The sequence below is a fragment of the Pinus tabuliformis genome, chromosome J (genome assembly GCF_031772625.1).
Source record: "Pinus tabuliformis cultivar Carrire ecotype Pingquan chromosome J, CPIR1, whole genome shotgun sequence".
Taxonomy (NCBI): domain Eukaryota; kingdom Viridiplantae; phylum Streptophyta; class Pinopsida; order Pinales; family Pinaceae; genus Pinus; species Pinus tabuliformis.
The window spans coordinates 338936609-338953472 of NC_142295.1; the positions used below are offsets into that span (position 1 = coordinate 338936609).

At 38.7% G+C, this 16864-nt stretch overlaps 1 protein-coding gene across 1 annotated transcript in view; it reads right to left on the minus strand.

Moving 5' to 3' along the window:
• Positions 1–327: 327 nt before the first annotated feature.
• Positions 328–16864, minus strand: part of LOC149227118 (uncharacterized) — a 286071-nt gene continuing 269534 nt past the window's right edge. The window contains exons 14-16 of the mRNA XM_089380413.1: positions 959–1018; positions 721–765; positions 328–403 (exon numbers count right to left, since the gene is read on the minus strand). Of these exons, the coding sequence (XP_089236539.1) occupies positions 328–403; positions 721–765; positions 959–1018 (181 nt within the window). The remainder of the gene's footprint in view (positions 404–720; positions 766–958; positions 1019–16864) is intronic.

Genomic DNA, 16864 nt, shown 5'->3' on the forward strand with positions numbered 1-16864 from the left:
ATTGCTGAATCTTCTCAATAGAAACCAACAAGGAAGATCAAAGGTTTAATGGGCCATGAGAAGAACATATTCACTATGTTGGATTATAAAAGGTAATTTTATAAGTAAAAGCAACATGCATTTGAAAACATAGCACAAACAAAAAACGAAAAAAAAAAAAAAGAGAAAATGAAAACCTTAAAGTTGTTGCCTTCATTAATAAAACCCACTTTACATGAATAGTTACCCCCAATTTGCAAGTGCAGGATCCCATATACACAGTACTGCATAGGAATAAAACAGATGACCCTATGTGAAATGCAACTTTTGTACTTAAAAGGGAAGAAGTTAAAATAACTCACAACGTGGAGCTCCATTGCAAGGAAAGGTCCGTTGGAGGCAACCTAATCCTCTCCCAGAAAATCTGTAAGAGCGAAGTTGTTGGTAATTACCAATTATAATGATTATTCACGATGATTATAGTCGAAAAGAAACACCACTTAATATTCTGAAAAATATAAAAGATAAAAAATCAGGATATTAGGACACAGGTTTCAGACTCATGCCCAGTTGCTTATATCCTGAATAAATATTAGACCGATGATTTTGTATAGTCTATTAAATTCTAGCATTTTCCCCTTTAGTCGGTGAAATCAAACAATATTTTTCAATATTAACTCAGTATTTTTCATCTGTCTTTGCTCTTAAATAAAATATGAGATAGAAAGAGGGCGTGGCTACCTATTATCTGTTTCATTTGTTGCGAAGTAATTTCCTACCAGATTCCTGCATGTCATGATATAACATATTATAAATTGTGCAATGTAGTTGATAGAAAAAGAAGTGTTGATTGCCCAACGATAGACACTGACATTTACTAGTAAAGAAGGAAGTTACTAATAATAACGGACAATTATATCAAATTAGTTTAAAAAGTCAACTGATGACTTCATATCAGAAATTAATCCTATTTGCATACACTGTCAAACTGTTCAGCCATGCTGGAAGAGCTCCAGAAAACTGGTTGTAAGATAGATCTCTGCGTACATAAGACATTCGCAGTATAGTAAGACAAAATTGTTAATAAAATTAAGATTCCATAAACAATAGCATATTATCTTAGAATATATGCATATCAGCGTAATGATGCGTAAATATAATATACTTTATGTTACTCAGTTGCACTCAGCGTAATCATGTAATTATCGATATCTTATGTAGTCTTTAGAGCTTTCTGTTTGTTGCATGTACTTTAGTCTTTATTCTAGTTTGTACGTGATTTAGTCATCAAGGTTTAAGCTAAGTCATGGTTGGTGGGACATTAATTGCCTTAATTTCATTTTAATGTAAGTTATAAAAGGAATTGATACACAAGTAGCAATTGGAATTTTCTAGATGGTGAAATGTTAAAGATAAAGCAAGCATGTAAAGCCACTTATCCCACATGCAACGATCAGAGGGGTAAGAGGGACAAGAAATTATAAATAGGCACGTAAGTTTCAAGAAATGTTATGCTGTTCAGATGATGTTTTGTTGTTGGTAGTTCAAAAAATTGACTTTTTGGTCGATCGCAATGACATTTTTTTTTTTTAGCAAATTAATATTATACACTGTTGAAGAGTATCTTTATCAACAAAATTGTCGAAATTGTTGTATTTGGAAGATTAACATTGTCTATTACATTCAGTTGCATAGTTTTTAGAATGACATTTAGTTGTATAGTTTTTAAAATGGTTGTCAGAATACTCTAAATTGTGATGAGTAAATCATTATATAATATAAAAATTATGTACTAGTCCACTGCTTTAATTGCATGTCATTACATGTTATTGCATGTTTCACTTAAAACCTTTTCAACTCTGTTGTCACAACTGCATGTCATTGCATGCTATTAGCTGATTTTTTTAAGCCCTTCTTGGAGCTCTTCATTTGAACAAAAAAATGTTCATTTTTCCTACTCTTTCCTTGTTTATCAATTGTGTTCAAGTTAAGATTATAATAATGGTGTCAAAGCTCTTCATTTGAACAAAAAATGTTCATTTTTCCTACTCTTTCCTTGTTTATCAATTGTGTTCAAGTTAAGATTATAATAATGGTGTCAAAGAACGTTCTTTGCTTCATGCTCAAACAGCAACAATGGCTTCTTTTTTAGCTATTGAAAATAGTTGAAAATCAAATAATTCACTGCCAGCAGAAGAAGGTATAAAAATCACATGGATGAATAAGAAACACTGTAGAAAAAACGAGTCAGGCCATTTGTTCAATGATTGTAACCATGGATAGAAGGGAATGATGAGGTGAAAGTAGTGGTGAACAAGGCCATCAAAGACACTGAAATTAGAGAAGAGAGGATGGTCATCATGACCATGATTTTATGCCTTTTTCAAACAACTATATAAAACAAATGCGCAATCATATGAATCAATCTGATTGAGAAAAGCATGAACCAAAGTTTACATCCCCATCCCTATGTTTGGTCATATTAGCAATGATATCAAATCAACGACTTGGATAGAGTAACTTGAAAAGAAATGGTCATCGTGACCATGATTTTATGCCTTTTTCAAACAACTCTACAAAACAAAAGCACAATCATATGAATCAATCTGATTGAGAAAAGCATGAACCAAAAGTTACATCCCCATTCCTATGTTTGGCCATATTAGCAATGATATCAAATCAACGACTTGGATAGAGTAACTCTCATCATTTCAAATTGAACCCTATGGTTAATAACAAAAAATATATATTTTACTATTCTCACCTTGATGGGTTTGTATTTGATTCACGGGATGAGAGAGGTCAACAAAAGATAATCACTTGGAACCAATTTGTAACTACATTTTATTATTGTTTTGCGTCCTACTTAACTCTTAAAACATGAAGCAAAAAGGTAGAGTTCCATTAAGCTATCTTGTTTGTAGATAATATTTCTCTTGGGCATGAAGTTTCCATGTATATCTACATATTAAAGAGTCCATTTGGGTGTATGTCAAAGTGTTCCAGCCTGCCACTCTTGAGTAGGGAATTCAACAAGAAAAAGTCTATTTACAGGTTCTCAGAAACCACCTGTCAAGAGAATCCTCCTCTGAAAATGAAGGTAGAGCTCAAAGGTAAAGTGGAACCTAAATTTTCTCCTTTAAACATATTGTTGGAAAGTTTAAAAGTATAGTAGTAGGCTCTATTATCATTGTTAATTTACATTGAAAACAACTTTGTTTTAATTGCAAAGAGAAGTGGTTCAAAGTGCACAAGGATAGAGCTATTAGCATGATCCACATGATAGAATGTATAGCCAAAGAACAACCAAAAGTAGTTGGGAATGATCAAGAGGAGGTAGCAGAAATTCAGGAGAAAAAACAAAAAGAGGACCCGATTTTGTCCCTTTATGTCCATTGGGAATTATTCAATATTAGTTTTTTTAGGTTAAAAAGAAACTCAAAAGGAAAGAATTGTGGTTACTCTTATTGATTCTAGCAGCACCAATGTTATCATAACTGAAATGGTCTGGTCAAAACCAACATGTCTCACCGGTTGGAGGGAAAAACTGGTTCATACTAGTAAACCAGACCGTTTTTGGCTGGCTTGGTAGTGAACTTGCCTTTTTTCATTAAACCGGCCAGTTTGGTAGTGAATTGGCCTTTTTTCACTAAACCAGCCAGTTTGGTACCGAACTAGCTAGTTTTGTACGATGCTACGAAGGACCCTTTGAATGCAATTTTTTTTTAAAGCAATGATATATGAGTGGGGAAGCCTACTATTTCACCATATTCCCCTACTAATGCTATGCAATTAATGGTAATGTTAAATTTTTGATGTAAAAGGATGAAAATGAGAATGTCACTTTTACTTAATTTTGTAACATTACCATTAATTGACTTAGGATGTTTGAGAGTGGTTTCGAACTCATTGGATTTCATATGGAGGAAGTCGGATTTTAGATCCCAATCAAAATCCAATAAAATTAACAGATTTTTAAGATTTAAGGATTGGGGGGATTGCAATGTTTCCATTGGATTTCATCATATACGAGGGTATGGAACTAACATTTAATCAAGAGCACCAACCCCTCTATGTACCTTGATGTTAGTGGCATTGGTTTTTGAACTCCTGTATCATGATCCTACTAAAAATGTACTCATCACTCAAACAAAATCTTGACTTGACATGCTAAGCTTTTTCTATCTTATTTTAATGCTTAAAGGGTGATATTGATGGCAAAGATCCCAATATAGGAAAATATTTTGATGATATGTAGGTATTTTTTGTGGCAGGATTTTTTTTGGATGCTAGAGGCCATCTAGGTTTTGTTTGTTGATATATTTTCAGTTCAGAGATGGATTACACTTATTGTTATTTTGGTTATGTGCACCCTTACATACTATATAAATGAGATCTTTTGCTTATTTGTGTATCAATAGTTTAGAACCTTGGTTTCATATGGATGCACATGAATATATATGCTTTTCTTTAAAATTTGAATATTTTATGTGTTTTTGGTTGATTGATTTTTTGTTCCAGGGTTTTTACTAGTTATGGTCCAATTTTGACCAGTTTCCAGTCTGGGGCATCTACCAATTCGATGACCAGTCTGGTTCTGATAACATTGAGTAGCACTTATAACTTCATAGACCCCAAGTTGATGCTATTGATGAATTCCAAATGGACTTTAATGAGTTGTACATGAAGTTTGGAAAAGGACAACAACTTATCACAATTAGAGGGATACAACTAAGTGCATATTGATTGATCTCAATATATAATGGCCAAATATCTTACTCAAGGTGAATTTTGTTTCATTTTTTTATGTAATTCCATGAAGGGCTTGCATTTCAAGGTAGAAACATAAAAAACAAAAAGACAAAAGGCCTAGTGCAACAATTAATTAATGAGTTTGTTGACCTATTTCAGGGCCCACCTCCAATTTCCACTACATTGGGGACAAAACCACCTCACTAAGTTGTTAGACAGGTTGAAAATAGCCATTTCTCTTCCCTTTAGATATTCTAAGGTATTCAAGGATGAGATATAAGAAAGTCCAAGAAATATTGGATATGTGTCATATAGTTCCATGTAAGAATTGTTTTGCATTTGTAGTGTTGTTGCCAAGGAAGACGAATGGTTCTTTTTTTACATAAATTGATTAGAAAATATTGAATCAAGACTAATACTACAAGGAGTACACCAATTAGCAAAGGATTTTGTGGATTTTTTTGATTTCATATATGTTAGATACCTAAACCTTGGTAATATTGCATTGTAAATTTTTTGATCTTAGAGAAAATAAAGAGTCATAGGTGAATAGGAACAACCATCCTCAGACTTGTGGGTAGATGAAACAAAATGTCATTTCTGTGTATATATTTGTCCTATTTTAATAAAATTACCATGCATGGAGTTATTCAATCCTCAACCTGTCAGCAATATAAGACCCTGGTGCCTTTTTTGATGACTCCATTGTCTTGGCATTAGAGGAATTTTGAGGTCTAAGATTGGTCTCCTAAGGAAATTATGAAATAATAGTAGAAATAATTAAAATAAGATTAGATGACATCATCAAATTTTAGAGGGAAAAAAGAAAAAAATATTTTTTCAACTTGTATTTTCAACTTATCTCCCTATGGGTTTACTCAAATTTCGTGTGGGAACACTCGCTGGATGCATAATTTGATTCTTCATCTAAGGAGTACCCATGTTGCATACTTTCAATGGACCCTGCTACACGAAAAATGAGAAATACATGAAAAATGTGATTGCAATCACGTTTTTTTATGTATTTCTCATTTTTCGTATAGAAGGTCCTATCGAAAGTATGCAACATGGGTACGCCTTGGATGAAGAATTAAATTTTACATCCAACGAGTACTGCTGCTCAAAATTTGAGTAAAACTTTCAGAAGATAAGTTGAAATATGAGTTGAAAAAATAGTTTTATTATTTATTATTTTTTAATCTTTTTACTTTTTTACTCTAAAAATGGTAAATCATCCCCCATGGTTGACATCATCATCTTGAATCCTATTGGTTCTTATAAAGTTTATGTTGGTTGTACATTTTTCTTAGGAGACCCATTTTAGACCTCAAAATTTCTCGAACAGAGCATCATTGTGATCCTGTTGTGCAATATGAGTGCATCAATTATTCATCTTCTCTTTTTTCTCTGTAATCTGCTTCGCAAGCCCTACCTATGTATTGAGATTAAATGTTGATAAACCCTAAAATTCCTCCATATGTAATGTTCCCAAATTTGTGCATGTAAAAATCACTTAGGAGATTTGCCAAATTTTGGATAATATTAAAAGGGGAAAATATTATTTTGGGAGAAAAGGGGAGAAATTATTATTTTAATGAAATGACGGAAAAATAATATTTTATTGGAGGAATGCAAATCATTATTTTAATGGAATGATGGCAAAATAATATTTTATTGGAGGGGGAGGCAAATTATTATTTTATTGGAATGGTGGAAAATTATTATTTTATTTAAATGGTGGCAAAAGTGGAGAATGGATCCCACCAATAAAATAATAAGGAAAAAGGGATAATCTAGAAGCTAGAGGGCGACTGCATGAAGAATTATAGAAGTAGGAGGAAGTCAATTGTAAGTCATTCCATTCTATCTATTTCATTGACAATTGAAAGGAGCTCGAACGAGTTCAAGAGTTTCAAGCGAAAATCAAGCTAATTTCGGTGGACTTCGAGTGCCACCCTAGTTATCTCTTGGAGGAAGATCATTTCAAATTCCCCAATTGTGTTTGCAGGGGTATAATATCAAGGACCGAGTTCAATTCTTCACCAAAGGGGCAAGTTCTCAAGAGTCTAGAAGAGAATCATTTTGAAGCAAATATCAAGAGCTGAGCATCAAGATTATTTTCCTCAAGAGGTTGTGTTATTCCTAGTGCCAAGTCGCTGTCAGTGTTTGTTCCAAAAACAAAACACAGGTTGAATTACAAAGAGGCCGTGTGTCAAGGAGAAGGATGATTCATGTTGTCGCTCGTATTGTATAGTCACCGCGACAACGGATAAGGGTAGTGGCTATCACTCTGATCCCCGCCCACTTTGTTCTAGTTGTATGTGAAAATTCCGAAAACTGGAATCCTATTGCAGAAACTGGTATTATTTCTTCTAACTAGTGATTTAATTATTTAGTTTATTGCTATGAAAACATCGAAATAAACAAACTGCAACATTCACAAATAAAACTGCGGAAAATAAAATAGCACTAGAATTGAGAAAATACTAGCACACACATAAAAATAACACCGTTGTTTTTGCACAAAAGTCCCCGGAAAAACCCAATGCAGGAAAACTGGTGCAGCAGATGAGGGTTTTATTTTATTATGCAACAGTGACATCTGAGTACAATCTGGATTCCTGAAACTGGCAATCCATAGCAATAAAATCTGGGCAAAATTATTGAAGGGAATTACCCTTCCTCCACAAGCAATCCCGACACCACCTGCCTTCAGAAAACTCGGCCTCCTTGACTCTTTGTGTCAGCTCCTGCCCTGGTCTGCATAGTCTTTATGACATCAAGCCTCTAAGCAGTCTCGGATGAAGTCATTCTGCCTACCTCTGCTGAGAAAATTTTCTCTCCGGCACTCTGGAACCTCTTCCCGACCTTTGGAACTAAGAATGATTTTTTCCTCAGCGAAATCAAACTGCCAATTTGAAGATAATGCGTAGTCCTTTGTGCTACCTCATTGCGAATAACTCGTCTCTCTTGTTGCTGCCTCTGTAGATATGGAAAACTTCCTCGGGACTCACTGTCCATGCCCCTCAGTCACTGCTTCAATCTCTAGCTCTCTGGCAGCTGACTGCTGCTACTCTGAAAATTGATATGCCAAGGAAATTGAATTTTTGGTGTTCTCAAGTGTATTCTCCAAGTGCCCATCGACTTCCTCTTACAATCCATTGTCCAAGCACCAACAATCAAGATTAAAACCTAATCGATGGCTAGAATCATCTTGGAATCGATCCGTGCGAGTTTCTAAATGATTCTCACCTTGAATTAATTAACACTGATTAATTAACCAATTTTTCTTAGTGTAAACTTAAGAAACATTAAAAAATTGGTTAATAATCTAATAAATCACTTTTAGGTGGAATTTCCATAAACGATTTCTCTGTTTTGGAGATCTCATGTATTCTAGTCTCTCCACCAAATTTTGTGGCTACAATACATGTGATGCTACAAAAACTAACACTCCCTCTTAGCAAGCAATGTGTTCTAGTGTTGCACACCCTGTCACAACACTCTATCTCTGTATCATCTCCTATCATGTTGCTGATGTCTAGATGCTGCCACCCACCAACTACTATGCAACTTTGATGCTGCATCCATGTTGTTGCTGACACTGCAATAGTACTTCCAACTCTGCATTTGCACTGCAACTCCCTCTCATCTGTTATTGCTGCAACTGAAAAGCATCCAAAATATTGAATCAAGTGTGTCCAGTATGATGCATCTGTCTCCTGAGTCCTAACTGCTACTAGCGACTACAATGTCCACCAAGAAATTTGCGCTGCTGCTAACTCTACATTGTGCCACTTCTGCACTGCTTCCAACTCTGCACTGCACTCCCCAACATCTGACTGCTACTAGTCTGCAATTGTCACTCTGGTACTGACTACATCAACTGCCACTAATCCATCCTGGTACTAAATACTATGGGCCGCTATAGCAAGGTACTCATCCATGAGATGGACTCCTCAATGAACCTACCCAATCTCTGTAGTTTTCTATGTTAGTTTTTCTAGCATCAGATGTGTTCTAGCCACAAAATTTGGTGGAGAGGCTACAATACATGAGATTTCCAAAACCCATAAATATTTTCTGGAAATTCTGCCTAGAAATTATTTAATTAGATTATTGACAAGTTTTTAAATATTTCATAAGTCTAAACTTAGGGAATATGGTTAATTAATCAATATTAATTAAGTCATGGCGAGAATCATCTAGAAACTCACACGAATCGATCCAGAGATGATCCTGGCTATCGATTGTGTTTTACTCTTGGTCGTTGGTGCTCCAACATAGGATTATAAGATGAGGTTGTTGTGTTGATGGAGAGAACACTAGAGCAGTTCGAATTCCTAGCAGATCGATTTCAGAGTAGTAGTAGTCAGTTGTCGGAGAGAGCTAGAGATTGAAGCAGTGTGAGAGGGGCAAAGACAGTAAGGCTGGAGGAAGTATTCCAGAGCCAGTGAGTGCATTTGCAGAGAGGCAAAAGAGCCACAAAAAAGCTGACACAGGGGTAGCGCAACAATTTCTAGAGGCAAGTTCGATTTGTTGAGAGGGAAAGACGTCTTTAGTTCCAGAGGCCTGGAAGGAGTCCCAGAGTGTTGGAGAAGCATATTTCCATCCAGCAACGGGCATAATGACTTCATCAAAGACCAGTCAGAGGATTGACGTCAAGTAGGTTGCACAGAGTAGCATAGAGTTTGACACAGAGGGTCAAAGGGCCGAGTTTCTGAAGGAAAGTTGTGTTGGGGATTGACAGTGGGGTGATGAAATTCCTCACTATATTTTTTCCAATATTTTTCTTTGTAGGATTTCCAAATTTTGGCATCCAACTGTACTCAAAATTTCTCACTGCTGCATAATAATAAAACCCTCAGCTACTACACCGGTTTTCCCAAGTTGGGTTTTTCCGGGACTTTTCTCCACAAATAATTGTGTTAATTTTATGTGTGTGTGCTAGCATTTCTCAGTTTCCACCGCATTATTTTTCCGCGGTATTTTTAATTATGAAGGTTGCAGCGTGTTTATTTCGATATTTTTCATGGTAGATAAATTGTTAATTAATTAACAATTAGGAGAAATAATATCAATTGCTGCAATAGGGTTCCAGTTTGGAATTTTCACATGGTATCAGAGCGTAGTTGATCAGCTAGAGAGCTCAGAAATGAAAGAAAAGAATTTCATTGCTTAGTAAGGGAAGCAGGCCAAAATTCCCAAGGGCGCAGTATTTTTGCTAGGAGGCCGAATTGCTTGAGGAGGTTGGTTTTTTCTGATTGAGGGGAAAAAACTCGATCCTTCCAGATCAAGTGATTCCAGGGGCAAAGGGAGCAGTTCATTCATTTCGTTGGGCAGGTCCCTAACTAGATGCAAAGGGTTTTGCAGCAGTACACTGAAGCAGAATCAATGTTGGGGTGGAAGAGAGAAGAGCACACACAGAGGGAAAATTTTCCTCAAGGAACTTGTAGTCTTAAGAAGTTTGGTTTTCCTTGCAAATTAGCAGTAGTTGTAAGCAGATCTTCTCACTCGATAAGGGAGTATGAATAGAAAAGCAGCAACCGAGCAAAAGCAAAGAGGAAGTTTTCAACAATTCGTTGAGATGGCCACTGCTAAGCTTCATGATCAGGACAAGTTGGATGGAGCTTCCAACTACGTCATCTGGAAGGCAAGGATTTCCTTCCTTCTAGAAGAATATGGCCTGAAAACCTATATTGATGCAGTAGTGGTGGTTCCTCAAGATGCAAATCAACAGAAAGAATACAAGAAAGAGATGGCACGAGCGAAGTGGTTGATCCTAGATGGAGTCAAGGATCATGTTGTCTCACATATAGCTAGCAAACATACTGCAAAACAGATGTGGGATGCTCTCTCCACGTTGTACTAGGGTACTTTCGAGCAGCAGAAGATGTATGTAGAGGAGAAGCTGAGACTCATTAGAATGCAAAAAGGGGAAGGCATAGACCCCTTCCTTACCAGGATTCAGGAGGTCCGAGACCAACTATCAGTTGTTGGGGCAACACCTCAATCCATGGAGCTAGTGCGATTGGAACTCAATAGCGTCTCAAAAGATTGGCAGGTCTTTTTCCAAAGCATATTGTGCAGAGATATGCTACTAGACTGGGATAAAATGTGGGCCGATTTGCAACAGGAGGAGTTGAGATGAGCTCTACTAAGAGCTCCATCAGTGGCAGCAGCAGTGGATCACAGACGATGAAGGAGGAGGAGAATGTGGCCCTCAGATTTAAGGGTCCTAATCAAGGACAAGGGGAGAAGAGAAAGAAGGACCTATCAAAGGTCAAGTGCTTCAGATGTGGTGACCTCGGTCACTACAGTACCCAGTGTCCTCTCAGGAAGAAGGCCAAGGAGGAAAAGCAGTACCATTAGGCAACTTCAGCAAAGATTGATAGGCTTTCCTCTAGGCTGGAGGAAGACTTCGCTATGTTTGTCGATATACCTCTAGGAGTGAGGTGGGGTGACTTGGTGTTGTAGCCCGAGCGCTCTAGTTGGGCAGGGTCCTTGAGGAGTCCACCCCATGGATCAGTACCTTGCTAAAGGGGACCACAGTGTTCAGTAGTAGGATGGATCAGTGGTAGTTGATGCAGTCAGTACCAGAGTGATAGTTGTAGACTAGTAGCAGTCAGATGATAGGGAGCACAGTGCAGAGTTGGAAACAATGTAGAGTTAGCAGCAGTGTAGATTCTTCAGTGACATTACAGATGCTAGCAGTAGGCAAGGACTCGAGAGACAAATGCATTATACTGAACACAGTTGATTTAGTTATTTGGATGATTTTCAGTTGCAGATGTTGCAGTTGCAGCAACAATAGATGAGAGGGAGCTGCAGTGTAGATGCAGTGTTGGCAACGGTATGGCAGTGTCAGCGACAGCACAGATGCAATGTATATCAGAGTTGTGTAGTGGTTGGTGGACAGTATGGCTAGACATCAGCAGCACGACAAGAGATGATGCAGAGGCAGGGTGTTGTGGCAGGGTGTGCAGCACTAGAACAAATTCCTCAGTAAGAGAGAGTGTTATTTTTTGTAGCATCGAATGTGTTCTAGCCACGAAATTTGGTGGAGATGCTAGAATACATGAGATATCCAAAACCCAGAAAACGTTTCTTGAAATTCCGCTTAGAAATAACTTAATTAAATTATTTATTGGTTTTAAAATATTTCCTAAGTCTAAACTTAAGGAATAGAATCAGTATTAATTAATTCAAGGCAAGAATCATCTAGAAACTCACATGGATCGATCCAGAGATGATCCTATCCCTTGATTATGTTTTAATCTTGGTTGTTGGTGCTCCAATAGAGGATTATGATGATGATGATGATGATGGTGGTTAACGTCCACTGAGACCAAATTGGTCTATCGGACCTATAATTTTCTTAGTTTTTAATTGTCTGGCTCCTCGTCTTTCTTGGCGAGATTGGTGCTGTAGCTTTATTTTTTTTCTCTACAGTCTTCCAACTTCCTTTATCTTGCATCTCCTCCATCTCTTCTGGTTCTTGGGACATTGGTGTCTTAGCTTTGCGATCTGTTGTGTTCGTCCTTTTGAAGATATTCGGAGAAGAAGTTTGGTCTAGGAGATCTGCCTTGCTGTTAAATGAAGATTTATTTTGTGCAGTATTCGAATCCTCATCACTGTTGATGATTGAGGGGTTGTCGAGTTGGGCAGGGCTTTCCCCCTGCTTGTTTTGAGAGTTGTTTTTTTCTTGCCCAATTTCTTGTGATTCAGAGTTTTCTCGAGAGTATTCTTCTTTGATGACAGTGTAGTGTTCTTTTTGTGCTCCTTCCCACCATGTAGATCTGTGGTGGTTTTTTCTAGCATTTTTCTGGGAGGCTTTTGGGCAATTTTTGGCTAAATGACCTGTCTCAAAGCAGGATTGACATCTGAAGAGGACACTTTCATAATCGAGTTTCTGGTTCCACACATAATCATTACTTGTTAGGTTTATTTCAGCTGGGAATCTGGTGCTGAAGTCCATTTCCACACAGATGCGTGTATAGGTGGTTCTGGCATATTTCTCTGTTTCTGGGCATCTGCAATAAAATTTCCTAATTGCATTTCCAATGGCTTTTAGCAAGGATAAATTCCAGAGATGCAAGGGTAGGTTTGGCAATCTCACCCAAACTGGTGCTGAGGTTATGACTGTTGTTGAGGGATCGAATGATGGGTTCCATGGCTTCATGAATAGGCCTGAGTTTTCCCAAAACCAAGGGCCAGAATCTAGAATGCATTGTCTGCTTTCAGGGTTTTCAAAATCTACTATAAAGAAACCCCTAGCACAGGGGTAGATATTAATTGCATCAGAAATGACAGGCTTCCATACCTCCGAGATCCAACTGTGGAGAGCTGTCAGCCGCGGCCAAAAACCATTGAACCAGCAGATTAGGGCACTTTCAGAAAACTTCAGAGCCTCATCGAGTGAGGCCTGGACCACCTGGACAGTGGGAGTTGGGGCTTCACTGACGATATGGGCAGGAGCTTGCCCCCCAGAAGCGGACGAAACTGAGCCAGCAGCTATTTTCGCGAAGTTGGGAGCCATCTGGAGCAGAAGATACCTAACCGCAGAAGATCCGAAGATCCGAAGACCGCAGAAGCTAGAAGATCCAGCAGAAGATCAGATGATCTAAAGACCGCAGAAGATCTAAAGACCACAAAAGCTAGAACATTGAAGACCGCAGAAGATCAGAAGATCCGAAGATCCGAAGACTGACCGCAGAAGCTAGAAGATTCTGACAGTTGAGCTACTAAATTTCATCCGAAGACCATAGAAGCTAGACCATTGAAGACCCAAAGCCCGGGAAGCCCTATCGGAATTATGGTCAGAATTTAGAATGTAACAGAAAGGATGCCGCGGCCGCCGATCACAGAAAATAATTTTATGCCCGATTGCTTCCACAAAGGATCGACCATAGGCCTGTTCGCTGAAGGATTCTATTGGCGTCCAATGCGGGATAGTTAACGCCGTGAACTCATGAGGAGGGAAGGGATAAATAACTCAAGCCCTATCGTAAGATCCGAAGATCTGAAGACCGCAGAAGCTAGAAGATCCGGTAGAAGATTAGATGATCCGAAGATAAGTCAGTTAACGCTGACAGTTCACGCAGAAGGTCAGATGATCCAAAGACAAGTCAGATAATGCAAAAGATCAGAAGACCCGAAGATTGCAGAAGCTAAAACCTAAATCTCTCCTAATAGATCCGGCAAAAGATCAGATGATCCGAAGACAAGTCAGTTAACGCCGACAGTTCACGCAGAAGATCAGAAGATCCGTTCATGCAGAAGAGCAGAAGATCCATGCAATTTTGCCTCTAGGTCGATGTGGTGATAGAGAGAACACTAGAGGAGTTCGATTTCTTAGAAAATCAATTTCGAGAGTAGAAGCAATCAGTTACTGGAGAGAGCTAGAGATCGAAGTAGTTTGATAGGGGCAGAGATAGTGAGGATGGAGGAAGTATTCCAAATCGAGTGAGTGCATTTGCAGAGAGGAAAAAGAGCCACAGAGAAGCTGATGCAAGGGCAAAATAACAGCTTCTAGAGGCCAGTTCAATTTGCTGAGAGGGAAAGTCGTCTTCAGTTCCAGAGGACGGGAAGGAGTCCCAAAGTAGCGGAGAAGCATCTTTCCAGCCAGCAGCAGGCAAAACGACTTCATTAGAGACCAGTCATAGGCTTGATGTCAAGTAGGTTGCGCAGAGCCTGACGCAGAGGGTCAGAGGGCAAGTTTCTGAAGGCAAGTTATATCAAGGATTGCTTGTGTGGTGAGGAAATTCCTCACTAGAGTTTTTCTAGTATTTTCCTCTGTAGGATTGCCAGATTTCGGCATCCAATTGTACTCAGAATTTCTCATTGCTGCAAAATAATAAAACTGTCAGTTGTTGCATGGTTTTCCCAAGTTGGGTTTTTCTGAGGACTTTCGTCCAAAAATAGTTTTGTTAATTTTATGTGTGCTAACATTTCTCAGTTTCCAGCGCATTATGTTTCTGTAGTATTTTTATTTGTGAAGGTTGCAGTGTGTTTATTTCGATATTTTCCGTAGCAAATAAATTGTTAATTAATTAACAATTACGAGAAATAATACCAATTGATGCAATAGGGTTCCAGTTTTGAATTTTCACACTTTGAGACTATAGTACCAAATCTCCCCACCTCACTCCTAGAGGTATATTTGCAAACATTGCGAAGTCTTCCTCCAACCTAGAGGACAACCTGTTGATCTCTGCAGAAGCTGTCTGTTGGTCCTGCTTCTCTAACTTGTCCTTCTTCCTGAGAGGACACTGCGTGTTGTAGTGACCAAGCTCACCTCACCTGAAGCATTTGACCTTTGATAGGTCCTTTTTCCTTCTTTGCTCCCCCTGCCCCTAACTGGGACCCTTTAATGCGAGGGCCACATTCTCCTCCTCCTTCACCACCTTAGATTCGCTGCTACTGCTACCACTAATAGGGTTCTTTAACAGAGCTAGCCCCAACTCCTCCTGCTGCAAGTCTGGCCACATCCTGTCCCATTCTGGTAAGAAGTCTCTGCCCAATATGCTTTGGACAAATATTTGCCACTTCTCAGAGACACTATTCAGTGCTAACCTCACTAGCTCTGTTGCTTGAGGCGTTGCCCCAATAGTTGCAAGCTGGTCTCGGACCTCCTGAATCCTGGTGAGGAAGGGATCTATGCCTTCCCCTTTCTGCATTTTGATGCATCTCAGCTTCTCCTCGAGGAATATCTTCTGCTACTCGGAAGTGCCCTGATATAACATGGTGACATCATCCCACATCTCTTTCGTAGTATCCTTGCTAGATATATGTGAGACTATATGGTCTCGGGCTCCATCCAAGATCAACCGCTTCGCCCGCGCCATCTCCTTCCTGTATTCCTTTAGCTGATCGGCATCCTAGGGAACTGCCACAACACTGTCAATGTAGAGCTTTAGGCCATATTCATCCAACAAGAAGGACATCCTAGCCTTCTAGATGACATAGTTGGGGGAACCCTCGAATGTATCATGATCTCTCAACCCAGTTGTGGCCATCTTTAATCAAGTAAAAAATTCCCTCTTTCCCTGTACTCGACTGCAATTTGCACTCCCTTCTAGAATGTGTGGTTCTACAAGTTGCTACTACCAATCTACAACTGGAAATTTGAACTTCTGAGACTCGAAGTTCCCTTAGGAAAATTTTCCCTCTACTGTGTATGCTTTTTTCTTTCACCCGACATAGATTCTACTTCTGTAGCTTGTAGAAAAACCCTCTGTGTCTAACGAGGAATCTTCACAAAAAAAACTGAGTTTTTGCAGCTCCCTCTGCCTGCTGGAATAACTGATCTGGGAAATTCAAACTTTTTCTACCTCATGCATTGAAAAATCGAACTTCCCCAAGCAACTCGGCCTGACTGGGAATGCACTGCATTGCCTCAAGAATTTTGGCCTGCTGCTCCTTTTGAGTAGCGAAATTCTTTCCTTTGCTTCTGAGCTTCTGGATGATCACTTACGCTCTGATACCATGTGAAAATTCTGAAAACCAAAATCCAATTGTAGCGACTAGTATTATTTCTTCTAACTGATAATTTAATTATTCTATTTATTGCTACAACAACATCGAAATAAACACATTGCAACCTTCACAAATAAAACAACGGAAAATAAAATAGCGCTAGAACTGAGAAAATACTAGCACACACATAAAATAAACACCATTGTTTTTGCACAAAAGTCCCCGGAAAAACCCAATGCAGGAAAACTGGTGCAGCAGATGAGGGTTATATTGTATTATGCAACCGTGAAATCTGATTACAATTTGGATGCCTAACACTGGCAATCCACAGCAAGAAAATCTGGACAAAATTAGTGAAGTGAATTACCCTTCCTCCACAAGCAATCCCAACACAATCTGCCTTCAGAAAACTCAGCCTCCTGGACCCTCTGCGTCAGCTTTTGCGCTTCTCTGTGCAGTGTCTATGACGTCAATCCTCCAACCAGTCTATAATGAAGTCATTCTGCCTGCCTCTACTGACGAAATCGTCTCTCCGACACTCTGGAACCTCTACCCGGCCTCTGGAATGGAGAACGAATTTTTCCTCAAGTAAATCAAACTGCCAATTTGAAGCAACTGTGCACTCCTTTGCGCTGCCTTACTGGGAATAACTTGG